Below are 23899 nucleotides of genomic sequence, written 5' to 3'. Positions count from 1 at the left end.
ATCTCATAAGACTTGTCTCGGGCTTAATCCGCGACAAATTTCCCTTGTTACCGGCTGATCTCGTGACGAAACTTATCTAGACGACAAAATGCATTATAACATAAATTAATTTAACATCACTAATCCAGGTGTGTGTAGGAGAATGTGCTCCCATCATCGAAGAGCTCTTCATCAATTTTAACATCTTGGTCTCCGGAAGCCTTACTAGCTGCAGCTGCCTCTATCTTTTTGCGATAATCCTTCCTGTTTCGGAACCAGTGGGTTATTTTCTTGATCATATCCCCTGATGTTATTCTCTTCCACAATCTAGAGAATGTGGCACTTAGAGCGATATCAAGTCTGTGTAGAATTTTAAATTGATGCTTGAGTATATTCCATGTCGCCATTATTCCCATGGGTAAGAAGAAGTATGGTCCTATAAGTGCTAGGATCGTGGAAGAGAATACATCCTTCATGGCGATCTTTGCAGCTGATTGAGCGATATGATTAATAGGTTCTATAATGCAATGGTGACTAGGAGGTTTCATAAGATAGAAACAGGTTGCCTTTGGTGGATGTCCCATATCGGCAACATGGTGTGAAATATCCATACATTCCAATACAGTATAGGACGCCATTGTTCCCAATGCAACAACTGAGAAGATCTGCTTCATCTTGCTGTCCTCCCTTTTCTTGCTCCAGCTAGATATAAAATTCCCAAAGTACGGCGCCTGGACTTTCAAAGTAGCAGCCGTATAGGTGAAGCCCATTTTATTTAGTAATAGAGAGGCCAACTTTAATATATTGGCGAAATAGAATGCCTTACCATATTTAATTGATTTTAGTTCCTGCTTCATAGACTTTGGAAGCATGTTATCATACATGTGCATCATAGCATCTCCTTTGAGGATGAACCTATAATTGTTTACGAAGGCAGGATTTGTTATTTCTGAAAGGGAAGAGTTTTTGGAAAGATTTTTCTCATAAGATTTGATGCTACCAGGATTTCTGAGAGTAGATAAAGAGAACGCTAATATAGCCTTCCATATAGCTGCACAGTGTTTAGCACACATACTTTGTTGGAACTCAATCTTCCTCTCCTCAGCAGACATCCTTCCGTACATGTTCGATATTGTTGGCATGCCAAAGTTAGACATTGTACCCATTGGAGTCCTTGAAGTATCGTTTGTTAAAACCTCCGTTAAGTCCTCAATCACATCTATAAATCCTCCCTGAAGATTCCATGATTCTCTGGCACTCAATTGCTTCTGCAATTTGTGCAAAGTATCAATTACGTGCATAATTTTATCGACGTCCAACTTTATTCCAAACCATACCGCATGCTCGACAGGATGCTGAGCTTTATTCAGTAGCATCTTTCCGAAGCTTGTGATTCTCTTGAAGAACTTTTTAATTTTGTTATTTACTGCACCTGGTTGAACTACCCTACCAAAGAATATTGTATCCTCCAAATTTTGTTCAAGATTATCTTTACTATCTCTCACTATTTCATATATAATGTGTCCCTTCCCCTCTAGTGGTTTAATTGACGGGAGTTCTAGGAATTTTGTGTATGCCTTCACTATTTCTAAATTTAGATGCTTATCCCACTTAATGCTTTCACTATTGTGAATATGCTGAAAGTCAGCTGTTTTCAAATCTTCTTTATCCAAATCCTCACCATTTTTCAATTTTTCTGCTATGGAATTAGAATATCCATCATCTGACCAGATACGGATTGTTTCATCAATTGCACCAACAACTCCACCACGTCTGAATACTTCATCTGGATTTCTTTGATCAAAGAAGCTATTTCCCCAAAGATGTGCACTTTGGTTTACTTGTACATTTGCCAGTGAATGAGTAACAAATGTTATTGACGTAAGTGCATCTCTTAGTACACTAGGTTGAAGCAATTGCTTCAAGGTGGCCTTGGTTTTTTCCCTCATGAATTTTTTGACAAACGCTCCCTTCAAAAACCACTTAACAACCTTCTTTAGTTTATTTGGAACAAACAAGTTGGAAGCATCAACCATGCGAGAAAAGGCAGATGCAGTTCTGAGCCTGTGGAGTTCTGCCGAATATGACAAAGAAGGATCCTTTTGGGACAAGAAATGGTATAAAAACACATGACTTAACCCAACACTACTAGAATTGTAAAATTCCCTAAATTTATTCGACAAAGCACCACCTAATAGTACAGAGGGAGGATACCTGTATGCCTCCTGCATTGAAATCATGTTGTTTTCAATCCACCTTTTGATACCAGATGATGCCATATAGATATAAAGTCTTTGCAACGCATTTGAAACCTTATGACTGTTTTTATTCTCTGCATTTTGAATCACCAGATTTCTATAGTACTCCTGAGCATTATAATGAGCTACTATCTCAGGGCTCAAGTTAATCCCAAGGTGTTTCTTTTCGAGCTTAGCATATTGTCCAACCCAACTCTTGCCTCTTTTAGCATAAAACATGCGAGGATCCCACATTAAAGCCATTTCAAAGAATGACCTAAATTTCAGAGGATCCGATAGTATATTGAACCATGATGATGGAATCGTTTTAGATGCCCTCAGATCATCCATAGCTGCGAAAAGATCAAAAGCCTCAATATAACGTTTTCGCAGTTCCTGTGCTTCTGCTTCAGGAATACCATTGTACAATTCAACCGTATTTAATATGCTATGGGAAAATTCACATCGAACAACTATAGTGGAATCTTTCTTATTTGAACATAACTTTGCCTGTATACGCTTACCATTTGTTACCGCACCAACATTAGGCTCAAATGTCGCACCCTTTTGGTTGAGAAGTTCACCCATAGCATCCATAGTAGTTCCTATGGAACGTAACAAAACCTCTATCAAATTACAAAGAAACTGAGCATCCGACGACAAGTTTTGATCGATAATTTTTTTAACATAACTATTTTTTTGAATAGCACCGTTTGAACCCCTCTTATACTTAGAGCCACGTTTGGTGTTGCACATTAAATCAAGCTTGGAAATTCCACCGGAAGCTCCAGAGCGTACCAATTCTGGCCACGAATAAAAACTCCTTACTGCTTCATTTCCAAAGTAAGCATCATAATCAGAATACGCCAACATGAGTGTCGCCAAATGACCTAAAATAAAGGGGTTGTCACCACAAACCCAGAACATATCAGTTCCCATTTGATTGGCAACAGGGGCTCTAGAGATATTCTTTGGTTGTTCTTCGGAAATAATTGAATATCCAAGCGCCTGTGCTAGGTTTGCCAAACGTCCCTTCAAGTCTCGCGTACGTACGTCAGAAATTAACAGGTAAAGTGTCTTCAATACCGTAGAATGATATAAGGGAGCATTGGTCCCCCAGGTCCTTAATCTAACCCTCTTCTCCTTGGGTTTATCATCAGATGTATCTTTGCCGGAAGTTATGGTGATATTAATGTTTTGACCCTTGGCGCCTTTTGCAGGCTCAGCACTATTACCCTTTGACTCTGTAGTTTTAATACCCGGAGATACTGGGACGCCGGATGTTTCGCCAGCGTCATTAGGCGGCAATTGTACAAAAGAGTGATCAGCATATAGTTCTTTATCAAGAGAAAGCACTTCAGAAATGCTGCTCGGGCTATCAAAGTCAGTAACGGTTCTAAAAATAGGATTATTGAGTGCAAACGATCTCTGAGAAAGCAAATTATACGTCAAAGCATAATCTGCTGGTTGCCCTCTCAGTACTTTCTTAAATTCAGGTCTCAAATTTGCAATGAATGGACGCAAAAATGTATCAAATCCGAGTGATTTATCTAGTTCCTTAACGTTATTTACCCTTTTTGCATCATAATCATCGTCTTCTGAATCCCCTTTGACACCTTCCGTTTCTCCAATATTAAGTTTGGCGGCAACCTTATTTTTAAAATCAATTACTTTGTCGGAAAAGGATTTCTTTTCAGCCTTCTCATTTCCTTCTTCACCATCCTCTACCTTTTCTTCTCGTTTTACACCACTATACTTGTCATCAATGGCTCTACTCTTCTCGCTAAATTTGTCATAGTTTCCCTTGAGGTCCTTGGCATAATTGTATGTGCTTACCAATACATCCTTCGCCAAACCCAGGGTATTACCAGTTTTCTCAGCGGTTTTTGCGATGCTTTTAGCTCCACTTTTAATGTCTTCGATGAAATCTGCTGGCTGGATATGTGTGGAGGCAGATACACAGAAATGTGTAGAGCCGACGTTTCCGTTACTGGACTGGCATGAGATAATCCATGCGATAAAAAGACCAATCCAGAACTTTATAATAAAGAAAAAAACATTTCTCCTCCTCGAACTTGGGAATTGTACCATTTCGCGCTACCTTTGGGAATATGTTTGGTCGTAGCTATAATTTGGAATACAAACGTATTCTAGACGAAAAGCCTGTCTTTTGTCCCCTGTATTACATCATAGAACTTCAACAGAGGCTGTTGTCTATTATAAAGGTAAAATTACAAGGTTACCTTGTCTACTGCTGGTAGACAAGAACTGTGTATAGAAAATGCATTAAGGTGCATCGTCGGAACGCGTCTCATTACTGTCGGTAATATCTTATATAATGAAACTACCAGGTGTGTGAGTTTTATTGTTGAGAGAAACTCCGAAACACAGCCTCGGTTCCTCCATCTTTCTCAACTACATTTCTGTGGTCACAGTTCGGGGATTCATATCTACAATATCCCAACTACATTTTCCTTAGCGTTAAAAGTTGTATAATAGTCCCTATGGAACCATACGATTCCTCTTGCGGCGCGTAGCATTGCTCACCTTCATGATTCCTAGGAAGATGAGCGATACTGAAGAGACCATTTCTATTCTCAGAAATCTAATTTTACATTACATGTGTACGTAAATAGAATTTAACTATGTAGACAATGCATTCTCACCACCCATTGATGTTTAAAGCACACTCCCTGATATTGCTACCTTCTACTCCCAGTACAAATGTCTTTAATAATGCAGTTGTCATTCATATATATACCTGTGATTTATTCAATATGACAATCCATAGAAAAGTTATGAAACAGAGGCATAAGCCCTTTAAAAATTCTAAAAGCAAAAAGGCAAAGATTCCTCAGAATCCATCGCAAAAAACTCCTGTTGCTCTTGGAAGAAAAGCTAAAAAAGTTCAAATAATAGCGAAAAACAAGGCGTTACGGGCTTCTATTCGGGAAGAATCTCCTAGAAACGTCTTTGTTATACCTTTTCATGAGAATGCTAATCCCATCGAGTTCATTACCGCAGCTTTAGACTTCTATTCCAATCATTCGCCAAGACAACATAACGCTTCAAAGAATGGTTGGTTTGTGTCGGATCCTATATCATTGGATTCCAGTATTACCCATAGTAGCAGTCTACGCCGCTTGATATTGTACACTTGTCCAAGAAACTTGGCCGATGTTCTTTATGCAGCGTCAGCTGCAGATGTTTTGGTTTGTCTATTCAGAGGAAGCTCCAATACGGAGCCAGCATTCGATGAATATGGCTATAAGTTATTAAGTACGTTGAGGCTGCAGGGGTTACCTACTCCAGTTTGTGTGAATTTAGAGGCAGGTCTTCCAGGAGACCGTCGACCAAGTTCTACACTAGTTCGCCGCTATTTTCATTCAGAATTTGGATTAGACAAGTTTGTTATAGACGTCTGTTTATATTACTTTTTAGGAAATATACATCGGTTTTGGTAGAGAGTGATCTACGTCAGGTCTTATCTTCTATTGCCACAGTTTCTTTGAATCAGCTCTCCTGGAGGAAGGATAGGGGTTATATGTTTTCATCGAATCACTCATATGATGTAAATAAAAGTCAGTTACGCTTGGAAGGATACGTGAAAGGTATAGGATTTAGTGTTCATCATCCTGTCCACATAACGTCTATTGGTGACTTCATAATAAATAAGATTGAGTCACTTTCTGACCCATGTAACACTTCTACACATAATTCGTCCAGAATGGATGTTGAAACAGTTATCGAAGAACAAACAGAAGAAATTGCACGTGAATTGGTAGCAGAGGTAGATTGCACTAATGAGGGTACTAGTCTGGAATCAAATGGAAACGGATATGACATTTCAAATGAGCAATTTGAAAATGTTTTTGATAAGTTGACAATAAACAGAATTCCCTTGAATGGTAACATGGAAATAGATGATTCTGATTCGTCTATAATTGACGGTGCAGATGTGCCAGATCTATATCCAGATGGTGATTCAGAGATTTCTGAAGATTCAGAAGATATGCCACTGAACGAAAACTTGGATGAATGTAACAACGCGAAAAAGAAAATTGAGTTTGAACATAGAGACTTGGAAGATTTAACATTTCCGGACGAAGTAGATACTCCTGTTGATGTACCGGCTCGTGAAAGATTCAGAAAGTATAGAGCATTGAAAAACATTCGTACATGTGTATGGGACCCATATGAATCATTACCTCCAGAGTATTTTCAAATAAACGAGTTTGAGAACTTCAGAGCAACTATGAACGAATCCAAAGCTATCGTCAAGAGAAATTGCGCTAAACTAAATCTTTCTGGATCTTTTATTAGACTGACACTCTCAAATGTATCTTTGGAAGATTACAATAAAATATTAGGAGAAGACGGCACCTCTAAACACCCTATATTGCTTTCTACCGTTTTACCGTTGGAAAGAAAAGTATCTGTGCTCAATTTCAATGTTAGCAGAACGCCTGAAGGTCCTGACTCTGTTCCATCAAAGACTCCTTTATCGCTTTTCTGTGGGTTTAGAAGATTCCCTGGTAAACCCATCTACAGTAAGACTATAAATGTGGAAAGGGGTAAAAGAGGTCTTTATGAAAGATTTTTCAAGCGTGGTGATAACTGCGTAGCTTCTATCTATGGAATGTCTATTTCATCTCCCACTCCTGTTATTGCGATAAATGAAGCAGTGGATGAAGAAGTGATATTTGGGGGGAATGTGAGTGAAGCTGATCCTTCAAGAATTATTATAAAGCGCATAATCCTAACGGGTTATCCAATGCGTGTTCATCGCAAACGTGCTGTTGTTCGTTACATGTTTTTCAACCCATCAGATATAAAGTTAGTTTTTACATTATATACTAATTTCAAATTCAGGTATTTCAAGCCCGCTCAACTATTTACTAAGCGCGGACTTAGAGGTCGTATATTACAATCCTTGGGAACTCATGGTCACATGAAATGTATTTTTAGTGATTTTATAGTTCAAGACGATATTGTTTGTTTGGCTCTATATAAACGTGTGTATCCCAAATGGGATGCAAGGTCTTGGTCTAACTGGATATAAATACTTGCTACAATGTATACAAATTTTAGAGTAGTTCAATGGTTTTATTATCATTTTTTTGCCCATTTCTATGGGAACTAGTAGAATGCGAATTATCTCCCAGGTAGTTTAAGAGCGTAGGTGCTTCTTCATGTTCTTGTTCTGCATCAATAAATCCCAGTTCAGGCTCAAATCTACCTCCCAAATTGTATGCTCCCTTTTGTGAATTTTTGGAGTTGAGGGGAGAATAAGGTACATATTCGTAAGTTTTAAATCCATAATTATGGAACACGTGCTTTAAGCGTTCATTTTGAGAAATGTAAACAACCGTCATCATGACGAATGCTAATAAGAGTATAAAAGTTAAAACAGCCTTTGACCCTTTAGAAAGCGGAGAGTGAGGAGGACATGGAACAGCAACAAGCTCTGGTATCCAACCTCCAACACACACGTCTCCTGGAACCTTTCTATATGCGTTCGTATAGAAGAAACTAGAACTGGTACATCCTTCACGCATAAGATAGGTTCCATCGATTTTACAAACGTCACTTCCGACACTCCTAGTGAATCCAACTTCACATTCATAGTCTTGCCTTGTACAGCTGCAAACCTGTCTGTCAATACTTTTCTTGAAGTCTTTTCCGTTGAAGCACTCAGAGGATTGTTTTCTGCGTTTGTATGTGACCTTTTTACCCAATAAGCATTCGTTACCCAACTTATCAGTTGGTGTCCATGTTTCGTAATCGCTAGAAGACGAATCAATAGCCCAAATACCTTTACATGGAGGTTGACCAAGTGCCGCAAAATCAAGGTGAAATATAACACCGATACCATTTCTATTTCCGTATAACAAAAATTCTAGGGATGAAGCAGTAGGCTCAATGACTACATTGTTTACACTTAGTTCATGCTTACTCAATGAAAAGTCAAACCAGTTTGCTCCTTCATTCCAGCTGAAAACTACCTCACGAGTTTTACGCTGGTCTTCAGCCATAACTATCAAACCGCCATGATCACCAAACTCATAGATGAAGGCACCCTTGTGTACTTCAGTCCATGTTAAACCACCATCTCTGGACAAGAATGTATTTACTTCTGAGGGCTCAAAGCTAAGTCTATCTCCTACATTTCCAGTCGCCAGAACGAGTCCAACGGCGTTTTCAACCGAGTAGAAGGGAGCAAAATTTCTGAACTGTGTTATACCGTGTAAATGAAGGAAACATTTTCCTTGATCACAATTATAAGCTCTTCCATTGGAATCTAATTTGGGTGGAGTCAGGTAATTCCACTCTGCTCCCTTATTGAATGAGATGACCGTCCTTATATTTTGTTCCACCTTATTATGATGTCCTCCTTTCTTCTTTTTATCAATTTGCGTCATGTTGCCCGAGGGACTTTTAAATTTATCTTTAGGGTTGAGTATACCACCGGAATCATCCCTAAAGTTTGCAATATATACACCTTCAAGAGAATAAACTTTATCAAATTCACATTCTCCAGAGGCAGCCCTAATATTGTTTGGGAGAGAAAGCGTATATTTCAGTCCACTAGCATCGGAGATGTATACATTACCAACTTCAACGTCATTTCCTTCATATGTATGACTAACATGAATAATAACAGCTCCTTCAGATGTATCCAAAATAGTATAGCTTCTTTCCTCAAGTTCAGTAGGTAGAATTGCCTTATTGAAAGTTAAACCGTTATCTGTACTAACAAAGAGATTTACTGTTTGTCTAGCTGTGTCAATCACTTGGGCAACAAAAATATACCCACCAGAAATCAAGAACTTATTTCCACCTTTAACTAGGACATGGGTAGTTTCTCCGAAATCATCGGTATATCTAAATGATATGGAATCATTCCATCCATCTTGCTTTGGTTGATCACCACTTTCCATGTGATACCTACTAAAGTAGATGCGGTCTTCGCTCTTATGTTGTACATCTCCCCAACTAAACTGTGCAACATATCTGCTAACTCTACTAAATGTACGACCCAAATCCTTCGTTATAAATAGAGAATGTGTGCAATCCTCGCCTGAATTAGTTGATAAACAGTTACCCTCCCATGTGCTCAATAAAGCCCATGAAGCTTTTGTTGGATGAAATGTCCACATATTGACTGGACCAGTAAACCCAAGGGGTCTAAAGTTCTTACCAGCATCTGAAGAAATGAAATGAAGGTTTCCATCACCGAGAACAACCAGGACATTTTTATCAGTTTCACAAACCATCAAAGAGTCTACATGAAACGACTCGGATCTTGTAGTTCCAGACAGCAGATTTGTAACCTCATTCCATTGTTTCCCCGAGTTTGTGGAACGATATAATCTACCTGACGAAGTTTTTAGCAAAACGGTCGTATGATCTGGACCACACCATACCAAATCATCTACTAAGCTATCAAAGCTTATTTCTGTTACTGAAACCTTCTTTACTGGTTTAGTGTGTTCATTTGCGGGCTCGGGTTCCGTGGTTACTGTCTTTGGCTGTACTTGTTCCTTCTCAGTCACACCTGGTTCATCTTCACAGTTAACATAAAGTAAACACAAGCTTGCAAATAAATACAAGATCGTGTTTATACGAAGCATGTTCATTTTGTTCGTTCAACTGTCTAAATGAGTGATCCTGTGGTTTAGGTTTGCGGTCCAGGTGATATTATACACCAATACACCAAACAGTACAATATATAAATCTATTCACAACACATAGAGTTCTGTGCATTAAATTCCCCTCTAAAATACTTACACAGTACTTCCCATGGTGATGTCGCAGTGTCTACTGAAATACAGACATAACCGACCTAAAAACCATTCCCACAATAAAGAGCGATGAAAATAATTTATAAATTTCACAGATTTATCCTAATATTTTTAGGATGTCATTATTGGGTACACTCTTGTTCCTCCATGGGCTACACGCCTAGCACACAAATCACCTTTAGATTCAACACATTGATCATAAAATAGGTTCACTTTAGTAAAAAGTTGGTAATTTTATGGTTGAGCCATCGGGGTTTGAGACTGTTAATTAATTGCTCTGTGTCTAATTATAGATGTTTTACAAAACGCTCACTTTGGGCCATTCAGACTACTTTTATAACTTACTAGACATATGACCCAATACTCACCTAATATATTCATTTATAAATAATGACTATAGTCTCGACTATTCTATAGATTGGAGATGTTTCCACTAATTCTCCGAGCAGGCCCTATGAAATAGAGGATATCTGTTTTCTATTGAATATACTATCCGTAGAATGCCCAGAGTAAATAAGTAAGCTGTCTATCAGTCAGCCTCGATACCCTTTGACCCATTCTAACAGTGGCTGGCGCGAGTTGGAATTCGTATCGTTCTAGACTGCGAATCACGTATTCATAATCAAATATATAGACGTTTAAGGATCTCCAATTGTAAGTGTGTGGGAAAATAGTCGCGTTCTTGGACTCTCTTCCAGGAAAACTATAGGCATTAGATTATAGTACCATTCTAGTTTGTATAACTAGCGCTAGTGGATATTTAAGACTTTTACTTTCTATGTCCGTACCAATTTATGGAGTGGGAATATATTTCCATAGTCAAGTATAGCTTATAAAAAATCTCGATTATCAAATAATCAAAACGTTGATTGCGTTTAATACAAATCTACTATATTATAAATTATTTCATGGTGCCAAATTAGATGTGTTTTTTAGAATTACAAAGATTTCCACCTAATGTGTGGTGATGTCGTTATTGTGAGCTCGTTTGCTCCTTGCCCGTACGATGTGTAAATTATAAACTACATAAATATGATTTATAAATAATGCGTTAATATATTTTGTAAGACAGATGGAATTATCGCAATGTACTATCAACTTTTTCTTTGCACAGTTGCAATTTTTGGAAGTATATCCACATCGCACTCAGATCCTCTAAACCAAAGGGCAAAAGAAGAACAAGCTCTACCAAGAGATACCTCTATATCAGCATCAGACGATTATGATCACTTGGAACTGCTGGTTTGACTTTGTATCAGGATTGATATACATAATATGTACAGAAACTAACAGAATTCCGCCAAAGACACAGAAAAACTATAAATGGAGCTCTCTGTGCTGCAGCTTTCATCAGAAATGGTAATAAATTCACCGATTGTACCGTAACAGAAGCTCCGGATGGATCTGTCGGTATGTGTGTATAATTTTTACAATCTAATATCATTTTAGGAAGGGAATGGTGTTATGTAGAAGTTCAATTAATAGGAACAGGGGCTAGGGACTGGGATTTTTGCGCTGGAGTCGTTGATTATGACGTACTGAGAGATAAGGCAGAGTATGTTTATCTTTAAACGTTTGTAACATTTAGATCCTTGTCCCGATTAAGAGCTATGGAGTTGGAATATGCTGTAAGGAGTTTGGCGACTGAGGAAAAGTATGAATGTGTACAATATAAATGTGCAAATGTATGTAGGCGCTTAGACGGAACGGTGTCAAAATTCGATGAAGTCTGTGGAAACGAAGGATCAAATCTGAGTCCAGAAATCTCTCGTATAGAGATAGCTATAAGAGGTATAGAAAGAGCTGTAGATCAGCTAAAGGTTAACAGTGCTTCGTTGGGAACACTGGCAAACCATTTACACACTTTGGAAGATGAAGTTGCTGCCTCCAGAAAGAGCGCTATAAACAATAGGAAGAACTGTTCAATAATTCGCGGCTATGATGAATATGATAAAGAACCAGATGGTTTAAGGGCAAGTTATTATGATAATCCTTATTTCCGTGGATATCCTCAAGGTTTTATGGATCACCCTAATATAAATATTATTTGGGAAGACTTTGTTCCTATTTCTGGAATACCACATGAATCCTTTTCAGTTCGTATAGAGGGATATTTGAGGATACCTACAACTGATGTCTACACATTTTATTTGAAAAGTGACTGTAATATACGATTTTTTATGGACGATGAAGTCATAATGTCTCAAGGGTTGGATCCAAACTCTGATGGAGCTTTGGGGCCTATTGTTACACTTCCTCTTGATGGAAGGAAAACCACGAATGTATTTTTAAAATCTAACCCTGTTCACTTAACTGGTGGTAAAAGATACCCTATAATTTTGGAGTATTCACATCAGAAAGTTTTGAAGTATTTTAACTCTGATATCGCAAAGATTATCTTAAGTTGGTCATCCGTAAATAGAGATGAAGAGGTTATTCCACCAGAATGCTTTTTTAAAGGATCTGGCCAAAGCAATTCCGTTACAGTTAGTGGTCTAAAAGGGGAATATTATACACTAGCTATATTGGAGAATGGTGCCCAGGCATTTCATGGTACACCTTACTTTTTAATAGCAGATGTGCCAACCAAACTAGTTGGTACTCGTATGATCAGAATGCCAACAAAACCACCAGAACCTACAATTTCATGTTTTATCTCAAACGATGCATTCTTTTATGTAGCGATCCCAACCAATAGTCCATATATCCCTACTACAGAGGATGGAACTCCCTTTGAAAAAACTAGTGATCTAATATCTGTGTATGGAGTTGGAAATTATTGTACTACTGCAACAACACAAAATGAATTCACACTCTATCTAAAACGTTACAACAAGGGAAATGTAACCATTAACATTCCTTATATCACCTCAGCTATAGTGTTTATAACTCCTTCCATTGTTAACGGTATTTGCAGAGGAGACATTTCTGTGCTGCGTTTCAAACCTACTGACAAATGTGTAGCATCTTCATACAATAGTGATTCTAATACATGTGAGAATGGATTTGGAAATGGAACTGAAGATGAGGATGCCAATGGGTGGATAACTAAAAACGGGAACACAACCGGAGAATTTATAACTAGGTGGTTTGAAGAAATGATCGAACTAAGGTACTTCCATTTCAAACCAAAAGGTGCCTTGAAAGCTACAACGGTTACATTCACTTTTCCCGATGGTTCCAGTGAAGACTTTGATTTAAGTGACCAACTACGCTACGAATTCGGTACATACAGGATGGTAGATCAGTTGCGTATTGAAATTAAAAATGTAGAAGAGATTGAAGAAGCTGAAAGTACCACGGGTGGGATCTTTACATTGTTTGGTATAGAGTGTAAGGATTTGTATTCTAATACCACAGATCAGCCATCTTCTATTGACATTTCCTTCTGTGCAGATGGAACGTGTAATAATGGATCTAATGTCTCGATTGTTGATTCAGGAGCAACTCAGAGCGTACATCATGGTTTATATTACGGATGGGATAAAAGAGCAAAATCAGATCAGTGCTCGTATAATACTGATGTTACGGCAGAAAAGGTGCTGCAAAATATGAATGGACTCTTGTTATATGATAATAAATGGTCCGTTGATGCTCCTTCCCATGGAAAATATAGAATTAAAATTACAGTTGCAAACCTGTGTAATGATAGTCCTAACACAACCCTCACGATAAATGGGTACAGCGTTCTATCGGTATGTAGTTTTATAATTTTTGTTACAATTTGTTTCAGGGAGAAAGACTAGATCGTGGCCAAACGCTAACGGTAGGTCTCTATATACCATGAAATCATCAATATCATTCCATCTCTACAATTCATACACGATTATATCTTGTTTAGTATTACGGAATCATATCTCTGGAGACCGTTGGAAAGTTGGAGTTGGGTACATCCACGGAGGGACTTTCACTCCTAAATTTCACTTTAAATTTTGCACCTAGCGAAATTTAATGGAAGATTTAAAGGAAAAATCCTCCGATGGAAGTCTACACGGAGTTAAATTTCGTTACTACATCCCAAAGGATGAAAACTTAAGAAAACTCTATAAAAACTCCCTGGAGGACTATTCCGAAATAGAAACTACGGTGGATGCTCAAATTGACGAATGTATACAAAATTATGAGTCAGAGGTAACTTTAAAAGTATCTAATCTGTTGTTTACAGGACGCTTTATCGCTGGTAAGGCCTTCTCGCCAGAATTGGGACATTAAACGTGAATTGAATCGCAAAAGACAGATTTTATCTGCAAAAACTGACCTAGCAATTTTGAAGTTGCTCCACGAAAATAAGAATAAAGACCAAGTTCTCATACAACATATGGCACAAGCGGAACCAGAGGATTCCGATGACATGGAACTTGAATAATATCCAAATTTAATTTGTCACGTATATCGCACTTGGTAGCTACCGTTGTCGTTCGCTGTCTCCGGATCCTTAGTCTTTGTTCCCATAATACACACTACATCATTTTGAGCCGTTGTAACTATATTATTTTAATATCAATCACATATATTGCTGCGACATTTGGGATACTTTTCAATATCTTTTGGAAAGTTACAGGCGGGATGGAATACACACCTCGTCCCCAATTGCGCATTATTCCCGCAGCGGAGGGAAGCACAAATCGCGACGCATTTTCTTTCCCCCGTCCACTAAATATTCGTGGAGATTTGGAATATGTGACTACTACAGCAACTAGGGGGACGGCATCTGTCGCAAATTCCAGACTTATTGGATCAGAGGAACCTTTGCTGTTCGTTGTTCATCCGTTATCAATGATCCGTCCATTGCGCAAACATGTGTACAAGAAAATAAGTGAAGTGATAGAGATGTTGATCGCAAATTTGCAGTTGAAGGGGCTATCTAGGGATATGGTACTGTCTAGGCTAAATAGAACAGCTTGGTTCCTCAAGTTATTCGACTGTGAGGGGATTGGAATGTTGATTAATATATTTAAGACATATCTATATTCCTCCGACACTCTCGCAGTACCCTTGTCATTTAAAGACATTTATGAAGTATATAAGAGTGATATGGCACGAACATATTCCAATGAAGGTTTTAGACTGGGAACGAATGCTGAAATAGATAACAAAAAGGCATTTATTGTAGGAAGTATCGATTTCACTGAGGAAACAATCATGTCAACGTACAGAGTTCCTTCTGATTCTTTAAATATTGAACATCAAACGGCTTCTGGCTGGAGATCAAATCACTTTAGGAATTTTCATCAGATTCCCGTACTAACAGAAAGTGCTGATAATCTCCAGTCTTCTTCAGCTTCTAATCGCCAGTTCTTTGTAAGTTATGGGAATTTAACACTTTTTAAGTCGTTCTTACCGAAACTAAAGCTCCTTCTCAAGAGAAAACAACATCACATTAATGATTTGCAAAAGGGATTAAAGGCAAAAGAGAAACTGGTCGCAGAAAAGCAGAGACTTCTAGTGAAGAAGGCTCATAAACTCGTATACAAGAACATAAAGTTTAAAATTACAAGTTTTGAGAATGTTTTGGTGAAAATGGAAAATATGTTTGATGTAGAATATTCAGACTCTAAATATGCAAAATCACTCGCAGATTTACACAAAAATATGAATCTAATAAACCATTTTATTGCAAAAATATAATAAATTTGTAAGTATTTGTTACCTGCGCTATACATCCTCCACTTTCCAGACCACATGTAAGGTTGCACATGTATGACTGATCTCAGTATACATTTGTGTTATGTGATGGATTTTCTTTAAATGACCTGATTTGTATTATAGATGTGGCGTTTGTGCAGCGCCCTGGGATATGTTACCGGTGTACGTCACCTCCCTCAAGCTACTCTTCCTTGTAGCAATATTCAGTAAAACAAGTGGGTTTTACATAACATCTCCGGCTAACTATGCCAGTCTTCCAAAACAGAGGCCGTTATTCGCCTCTAAAAATCAGTTAAAGGGTGCTCGAAAGTTTTCCAGGAATCGCCCGAAGAAGAAACGTCCTTCTGCAGTTTATCCTTCGCCAACTTTGTACTATGGTAATGTTCAGGATTATTTTGGAGCTCCCCCTGAATATTTAGCTGTTCCTGTCGACTCCACTTTGAATCTTTTGAGAAATGGACCATTACACGAGCTTCTCTCGATTTTGCACAAGGGAACAACTGGTCAAGAACTCTCAAAGATACTTTCTACCGGGTCTTTCCGTTTGGATCTCTCTAAAGAACTGGGACAGCTAAAGACTATCGCGAAGACAATGTCTTGCGACGTTACTTCTGACCTCGTTATCTATCTGGAACGTATAATTAACTCTCCGGAACAACATGAACACTTTATAGATCGTTTTTATACTCTAAATCGCTTGCATACGTTTTGGGAATTGAGAGAGACAAATAGATACAATAGGATGCTCAAGCGAATATTTCTAAGGTTGCGTAGCATCGCATTTAAAATGAAAAATGTAGGAATCCCGCTGAAAGATTTTACTACTCCTGAACTATGGCATAAGTATGGAGTGTTCAAGACTCTTCCAAACAATACCATGGTAGATAATTATCTTTCTAAACACAGAGTGGCGCTAAAGTGCAATATAAAGGGACTGTATTTCAGAAATCGTGAAACCAATAAAATATCTTCAAAATTTGATGACCCTGATTTCATATCAACAATATGCTCTGGAGAAGGTACTTCCGAAGTTGTCTGTGATGAGGAAGATATAGAACCAGAGAATCACTTATCTCCGGAATATATAGAACGGATTACAATGGATTTAAAGGATTTAAAACTTTTATCTGATGACTGTACGAAATTAAACATGTCGCGTGTAGATGAATTACAGAGGGATTTAGACACTTTAGACTCTCAAAAGGCATATGCTATTAGGGATTACTATCTTTCTTGGAAGTATTCTGATTATTCCGTAGTATCATCTCCATATATACTGGAGTCGTTTGTCGATCATAGATATAGAACAAAGACACTAGAGCGAGATTTGCTTGTAAAATATAAGGGTTGGTTACGACACGGTGCTCCAAGACACAAACCAAAACCTATGAATTTGAAATATCGTCATTTGGCTATCTGGCATGGTTTATCTAAAAACAAGAGACGGTTCCTAGCTAGGGAATATGTTCGCACTTTAACCACTAAATAAACACTATATAAAAGGTTAAATATTTAGGAGGTGATATCCCACAGGTTATGTAACTGTTGTTCTTTTCTGTTATCGTGCCATTCTATTGCAAGACAACGCCAAATATCGGCAGATGCATAATTCGCCCGCCTAATTGTTCCGTTTTGTTGTGTGGCCTGTTGTTTGCAACGCATAGGTTGCCTCCATATGTGTTGTAACGATTTGTTAACCAGTGTGTGAGGTACTAAAAATTCCTCTATTTTCGGGTCAATAACAATTGAAGTTTTCACAATATTTAGTATAGGAACTAAAATTGCGAATGTTTTAGATGGAGAAGCTCCAGAACCTCTAGGTACAAAAACCGCTTCTTCTGTTGTCTTACGTGTTGCACGTGTTTTTTCGAGTCTTGACAAATTTCTGCATATTTTGCGTAGGTTTGGTATAAGTGTTCCATCTCCTTCATCCAACTCCTCTTGGCTCGTACACTCTGTATCGTCCTCAGCATCATATGGAATGCTTTCACAAATCACTTCTATAAACCAATAGTCTATCTGATCGTATTCTGCATTCTCAATGTTCTGTACAGGTTCAGGCTCCATCTCCTTTGTTTTATCCATACCCTCGGACGTGCTAACATCTGTACCATTGGGATTCGGGGTTTGTTCCACATTCTCATTATTTTCAGGAATCTCTGTGTTATTTTCACCAGTAGATTCACTAGGGTCATTACTAGCATTTTCATCAATATTTTCGTTTGTTTTATCATCCACATTAGTATCCATCTTTGAGTCATCCACTGCAACTTGCGATGGTGAAATCGTCTGGGTAACCTTGAAAATCTTCATGAATTTAATTTTAACTTCAAGTGTTTCCGCTGGAGCCAAGTCTATAAACGATTTCATGCGATCTGTAAGGTATAGAATATCTTGAGTGTTTTCAAATTTAGTGTAGTTTGATAGAAAGTCTTTGAGCTTGTTATGAGCTTCTAGTGCTCCAGCTGGGAAGTACACCAATGTCTTACCATAGTTTGCATCAGAAATAAAGTTAAAAATCTTATGCTCGGACACTACACCATCAAAATTTATGGTGTTCATTGGAAGAAGGTACTTGATGGGTATAGACAAGTCACCGGAGAATACTTCGAAATATCTAAACAATAGTCCCACTTTTTCAGCAGCCCTATACAAAAGTTTTCCCAATATTATGGTATCCCTATTCAAAGTCATATTGTGTATAACGTCATCGTTAGGCTTAGCACTGCATAAACAAGCTGAGCCATCTTCTTTCCCTTTGTAAGAAGCTAAAGATCCATATACCAGTTCAATTTCTTTCTTCCATTCAATGCGGTGTATATTCCAGTATTCATGGTTTAGGAATACCTTCATTGTGTGATCAAAGAGAAGGAGAATCTCCAGGAGAAGCATTAACGCGGATTTACACTTGTGTGTATCTCCACAAAGCAATTTAGTTATCTTTTTAATCGTAGAGTTAACAAAGGAATTAATCTTCAAACCACTTGAATAACCCTCAGACAAGTTCGACTCAAAAGATTGAAAATGAGAAAGTGTGATTTTGGAAAAGAAGTTTTTATAATATCTGTAAACACCTCTAGTTAGGCTTAACAACAATTCTCCGTGAGGTGATGGTGCCTTGTATATATACTGTTCATACTTTACCCTTGAAAACTCACTCTCAACATACTGAAGTTTTACCTGAAGATTCCTTTCATTTGTAGTAAATTGTGACATGCGTGGAATAAATCGTTTTAGTTGCTTGATGTCGTCAATAACACACCAAGTTAGTCTGGGTGGGATCGTGCGCAAATAATGGAAATATTCGGAAACGCTGTTAAAGCTTGTAGGTTGTCGATCAAATACCTCTCTCGACCTTCTCAAACGAGGTTTTAGCATTTTTGTCCTTCTTTTAGTCACCCTCTTTCTTTTTATAACAGTTTGAACTAAATTGCCCTGTACCTTTTCCTCAGATGTCTTTACACCTTCGGTGGCATCTGCAGCAACCTCTGTAGCAATTGATGGTAGGTCTACAGCCGGCTGGACTTCTGTTTCTTCCTGAGTCTCTGTTTTCACCTTTTTCACTCTACCACGCTTTGGACGAGCTTCTGTAGGGAAAAGACGATCCTGACTAAACTTAAGAGCAAATTCATTTAGATCAAAACTAAATTGTTCAGATCCAAAAGATGGTAATCTTAAAGTTTTTGCTCTTTGAGCGCAACGAGTTTGATTGAACTTGGTATTTGGGAGTGTCTGTACGAAAATTCTTGGACCAAAATCAGAACCGAGATAGTAATAACTATTGTAGAATCTATCCCATCCAAGGAATGTACCCTTTTGCAAATATCTTTCCTCTAATTCTGCTATCTCACGCCCAATACCTCTTTGACGTTTCACAGGTTTTTTTAAGTCTGACCCAGAATTTTCGGTGGAAGCAAAAGTCTCATTTTTGGAAATTTGGCTTCTAAGTTGGAAGAAATCCTCATTCCTTGAATCAATAAAGGCTCTTCCAGTTGGTCCATAGGCTAAAATTTCACCAAGCCAAACTAACAAAGATAGCCTCTCACGTACATCCAGCTCATAGTACGATAAAGAGCGGAGCTTATTAAAGATCGTTTTTACAGATTCCTCCGATACTCTACCCTGAAAGATCCTCTTCATTCTCTCCGAATCCGGATACCACTCTAAAGAAAAATCATAGTAAGGACAATAACGGTTAATTCCCCAACCTCTCCTTGTGCTTCTCTCGGTTTTTTCTTCTTCCTCGTCATCACCTTCATCTCCGTCTTCTACATCATCGGCTTCGTCCTCGTCATCACTATTATTTAATACTGAACTATTAATATTCTCATCATCGTTCCTTAAAGAATCTTCAAGCCCATTTTCTCTTGTTTCATCATCAGTTTTTGTGAATTTAAGTTCACTAGCACTCGGATCACCCCAGACAGACGAATTTAGCTTGTAACAAAAGTTGTATTTACAACTATAAAGGGCGTAAAATAGGTATGAACGAAGCAAAAACGGCCAAGTATAGTCTGTAAGCATATCTGGATTTAAAATCCAGTCAGCTTGATAGGGAGATTCTGATTCACGATAGCCAAAACCAAGTACAGGTACATATTCGTCTTGAAATTGAACTTTGTCAGCAAAAAACGCGTTCAACCCCTCCTTAGCCAAGCGATTATTTAATGACTCAAGACAATTCTGCTCTACATGCTTTAATATTTTATTTTCCCTTCTCCAAACATTTACTGTTTTCTTAAATGTTGGAAGAACCTCAAATACATTTTCTGGATAAATAGTTTTGAACGAGAATGAGTCGTCATTAGGATATAATATTTCCAAAGGGCAATTTCCAGGTCTGACAGAAACAGAGACTGTAAATGTATCCATTGTTTGGAAATGACTTATCGTGCTAAACCTATAATTTGCAGAAACAGAAACAACTCTCAAAAGTTTTTTGAACCTTTTGTTCCATCGTAGAGAATTTATATACGGTAACACAAACTCCGGATCATTGGTAAATTTTTTAAATCTACCACGATACATACAACCTCCATGATTATTTATAAAATCTTTGACTAGTTCTGCGTCTGTTATGGCAATTTGTAGGTCCCTTTCCTGTAGTTCTTTCTTTTTGTCAGTCAGCTCATCGCTATTACGTAGCTCTTGTATGAATGCCTCAAATCCACTCTTATGAACTACATTACCAAGCGACTTTAGTAATAAAACCAAAAACTTATCTACAACACCATTCTCCAAATCTTCAATATACTCCAGATCATTTTCATCTACCAGATCATCGTTGAGATGATACAACCACTGGAGACCATCTTCGTAATTCTGATCCGACTTGTTAACCGGTTTATCATTTAAAATCAATTCATACCTCGGATTAGAGCATATACAAAGTGGCCTTGTGAATTCAAATGATGAAGGTTCCGGGGGTGCATACGGATCTAAACTGCTAGTGTATATCAGAGATGATTCCAGAAGCTCCAAGCTAAGTTTAGGAAGCAATGGGAGAGAATCATATGGACTTGCAGAAAATTGCCTAGAAAGATCGCAAAGTTCAATGATATCATCTGTACTATAAAACTTCAGGGATCTCAATGGGAGATCCCTAGGATAGTATCTAGTGCTTGTTAGAGGAACATCAACGTCATTAGCCAAAACAAGGGTTGTTGTAGTTGAACCATCATCGGAAGGTTCACTGGAAGTATTATAACCCGAGCAATCAAAGTCCAGTGGTAATAAAAATCCATCACACTTTGCTTCAATTTCAACGGCTCTGCGGTATTCTTCTGTTTTTTGTACGTCGGTTTGTGGCTGTTGTTTGCGTGGTTGTGGAGCTGGTATTGTAGATTCAGCCAATAATTTACCACAACGAATAATTCTTCCGGATACTTTGCTTTTTATTTCTGTGCGTGAATGCTGAGAATTATATTCATCAATATCAAATTGGGCTTGCTTCCTTGATTTAGGCTGCCTTGGAGTCCTACTTCCAACTTTTGGTGCAGGTTTCTGTTTGATTTCTGGCAGAGGTTCAACTTTAAAATGCGATTCAAATTCCTTTGCTAATGAGTTTTTTGTACGGTAATCCATAGTCATTAATTTTTTATCAAAATAGTGAAATGGCAATTGATCCTTAAGGCGCTGGAGTAGTTCATTCATGAACAATCCTCCCTTTTCTGTACGAAAGAATGCATCATACCAACGACATTCCGTGAATATTATATCCAAGTTACGATCAAGATCAGCAAGTTCTGATCCCTCAACATGAACAGATGCTCCCCATGTATTTTTTTCAAATTCTGTACCATTGACATCTTTATCAGTTGTAACCTTGTCATCTGAAGTTGTAGGTTTAGCAGTTGCCAATTTGTCTGAACCAGAGAAAATCAAAGAAACAGCATCTTTGAAGGATGCATCCTCCTCAGTCTGCATTGTCTTCACTAATCTAGATGTTATATCAAACAAAATGCGGGAAGATGTAAAGGCGTTAAGGTATCTACCAGATGCCCTATCCAATCTGTAGTATACGTCATTCTCAGAAATCGCCCATAGATATGGAATATCAGTTTCCTTACCTCCGACATCCATAAACCAGTCCACAATGTTAATACGGATGGGAAACAATCTTTGCTTTCTGGGAACCTTTAGAAATTCATCACTTTGCTCTAGGTATGTCTTACGTTTAGCCTGATACTGTTCCATTATAGGATGTGATGTTTCAATCAAATCAAATATAGTGTGGACAACTCCTACATGGCGAACTTTTGCGAACATTATCAAATCAGATCCGAAACGACCAATGTAGTCCAATGGTGTAAAACGTTCGCCACGAGAATTGTATATTACAAAATCATAGACATATCTGCACACCAAACCATCCTCTTGGAACCAAGTATACTGTGTAGGTATTACAGATTCGGGATAAAAATCTTCACCAAACTTTTGTACTACATTTGTGTTAGCTACTGCATCTCCGATAGAATTGCTCGAAATCATAGTTGATCCTCTAGTTTGTGTTTCATCGTCACAAGTACTCGTTTCTAAGCCATCCATGGAACAGTACATGAATCTTCCTCTTGCAGCAAGAGACTCGGAACACTCTAAGAGCTTTGATTTTAGATATCTCATTTCTTCGCTGCCACAGGCATCTGCCAATTCTTCCGTAGGTATATCTGATTCACGCTTTACGGTCCTAAGGTAGACATTGGAATCGTTGTAGGATGTGGGCTCATGAGAAATAGTTTGGACTTCATTTTCAAGGACATCTATATCTCCGCCAGGAGAACTCATTTTATAAAGTACAAACCAGATTTATATGAACACACCGAATTTAAAAATCTATGAAATTAACATTGATAATAGATTTGGTGGAAATGTTAAAATTGTGGCTTTGTAAACAAATACTCACACAATCAACAGTAGATGACCACCTCTAGTGAAAACAATGAGATTATCATAGAAGGTTGTATTTCATCTTCTATATATCACTAGAGAGCCGTTACCGGGTAAGTTTAGTACTTTTGCACCGCCACGTTAAAAATAGCACAACAAATCAGACATCACAAACTGAATTAGCCACATTTATACACATATGTATTCTACCAATTATTTTGATTCAACCTTTGAATTGCGCCTTCAACAATTTCAAGGGCTTCTCTAGGTGTGACTACGTAATTCTCTTCCTTTCCTGTAAGGTGTTTGCGAGAATCTTGTTACATACCTTGATAGTTTATCCAGTCATCTGAATGTTTGTAAGCTATACCACTCCTTTCATGAAAAGAAATCTGATGTCCGTATCCGTTGAAAGCTCTTGATGCGTTGACAAATATACTCCACATTCGGCTAGTCAGAGAGTCCGCATCATCATCACACTCAATACCCGCGTTACAAATGTGGTCTAGTTGGCTTATTGTGCTTTTTTCGTCTTCTTCTGATCTCGTGACTGCACTTTTTGTCGACTTATCTAGTGAGAAAGAATGCTTATCTCTGCTCATTATCTTCTCAAAGATGGGTTTATTTTGTAGCAGTTCCCCACTGTAAAGAGCATCTTCATGTAATGATCTTTCCAGTTGTCTTCTTTCACTCTGGTAAATATTTTCAGCCAGTGCGATTGAACGTGACAGGGTCATATCCTTGCCCAGTTTGTTATCCTCTAGAAGCCCTGAAATATTTGACAGCGGCACAATGATTTTTTCTCCCCTGTGTAAGAATATTTCCGACATCATAATGTATATATCA

The 23899-nt window shown here is 38.0% G+C and overlaps 9 protein-coding genes across 9 annotated transcripts, besides 1 other annotated feature; 5 read left to right on the top strand and 4 right to left on the bottom strand.

The window, feature by feature from the left end:
- Nucleotides 1–92: 92 nt before the first annotated feature.
- BEWA_034640 (hypothetical protein) lies at nt 93–4307 on the bottom strand (the record flags this gene model as incomplete). The annotated part of the gene is made up of 1 exon (XM_004830215.1): nt 93–4307. The coding sequence occupies one exon, from the start codon at nt 4305–4307 to the stop codon at nt 120–122; it is 4188 nt and encodes a 1395-aa protein (XP_004830272.1). The 3' UTR covers nt 93–119.
- Nucleotides 4308–4993: 686 nt separating this feature from the next.
- BEWA_034630 (hypothetical protein) lies at nt 4994–7278 on the top strand (the record flags this gene model as incomplete). Its single annotated transcript, XM_004830214.1, has 3 exons — nt 4994–5622; nt 5658–7052; nt 7089–7278. 3 exons carry the CDS (start codon nt 4994–4996, stop codon nt 7276–7278), a joined length of 2214 nt encoding a protein of 737 aa, XP_004830271.1.
- Nucleotides 7279–7303: 25 nt separating this feature from the next.
- Nucleotides 7304–9856, bottom strand: BEWA_034620 (sortilin, putative; the record flags this gene model as incomplete). The annotated part of the gene is made up of 1 exon (XM_004830213.1): nt 7304–9856. The coding sequence occupies one exon, from the start codon at nt 9854–9856 to the stop codon at nt 7304–7306; it is 2553 nt and encodes an 850-aa protein (XP_004830270.1).
- Nucleotides 9857–11107: 1251 nt separating this feature from the next.
- Nucleotides 11108–13808, top strand: BEWA_034610 (hypothetical protein; the record flags this gene model as incomplete). The annotated part of the gene is made up of 6 exons (XM_004830212.1): nt 11108–11263; nt 11305–11431; nt 11471–11576; nt 11610–11675; nt 11715–13716; nt 13755–13808. The coding sequence occupies 6 exons, from the start codon at nt 11108–11110 to the stop codon at nt 13806–13808; spliced, it is 2511 nt and encodes an 836-aa protein (XP_004830269.1).
- Nucleotides 13809–13972: 164 nt separating this feature from the next.
- Nucleotides 13973–14387, top strand: BEWA_034600 (hypothetical protein; the record flags this gene model as incomplete). Its single annotated transcript, XM_004830211.1, has 2 exons — nt 13973–14152; nt 14187–14387. The coding sequence occupies 2 exons, from the start codon at nt 13973–13975 to the stop codon at nt 14385–14387; spliced, it is 381 nt and encodes a 126-aa protein (XP_004830268.1).
- A 119-nt stretch (nt 14388–14506) lies between these two features.
- BEWA_034590 (hypothetical protein) lies at nt 14507–15669 on the top strand. Its single transcript, XM_004830210.1, has one exon. It carries the CDS (start codon nt 14588–14590, stop codon nt 15647–15649), a length of 1062 nt encoding a protein of 353 aa, XP_004830267.1. The 5' UTR covers nt 14507–14587; the 3' UTR covers nt 15650–15669.
- A 149-nt stretch (nt 15670–15818) lies between these two features.
- Nucleotides 15819–17156, top strand: BEWA_034580 (signal peptide-containing protein; the record flags this gene model as incomplete). Its single annotated transcript, XM_004830209.1, has 1 exon — nt 15819–17156. The coding sequence occupies one exon, from the start codon at nt 15819–15821 to the stop codon at nt 17154–17156; it is 1338 nt and encodes a 445-aa protein (XP_004830266.1).
- A 23-nt stretch (nt 17157–17179) lies between these two features.
- On the bottom strand, nt 17180–22951 carry BEWA_034570 (hypothetical protein; the record flags this gene model as incomplete). The annotated part of the gene is made up of 1 exon (XM_004830208.1): nt 17180–22951. One exon carries the CDS (start codon nt 22949–22951, stop codon nt 17180–17182), a length of 5772 nt encoding a protein of 1923 aa, XP_004830265.1.
- Nucleotides 19875–19963: a sequence feature (GA-rich).
- A 308-nt stretch (nt 22952–23259) lies between the features above and the next one.
- On the bottom strand, nt 23260–23883 carry BEWA_034560 (hypothetical protein; the record flags this gene model as incomplete). Its single annotated transcript, XM_004830207.1, has 2 exons — nt 23260–23348; nt 23382–23883. The coding sequence occupies 2 exons, from the start codon at nt 23881–23883 to the stop codon at nt 23260–23262; spliced, it is 591 nt and encodes a 196-aa protein (XP_004830264.1).
- Nucleotides 23884–23899: the final 16 nt, after the last annotated feature.

The sequence above is a fragment of the Theileria equi genome, chromosome 1 (assembly GCF_000342415.1).
Source record: "Theileria equi strain WA chromosome 1, complete sequence".
Classification (NCBI taxonomy): domain Eukaryota; phylum Apicomplexa; class Aconoidasida; order Piroplasmida; family Theileriidae; genus Theileria; species Theileria equi.
The sequence above is the reverse complement of the archived record's forward strand: the minus strand, read 5'-3'. Positions and strand labels throughout refer to the sequence as shown.

What these genes read in the sequence shown, in the direction of transcription:
- BEWA_034590 (XM_004830210.1), top strand. Translation starts at nt 14,588, where the DNA reads ATGGAATACACACCTCGTCCCCAATTGCGCATTATTCCCGCAGCGGAG.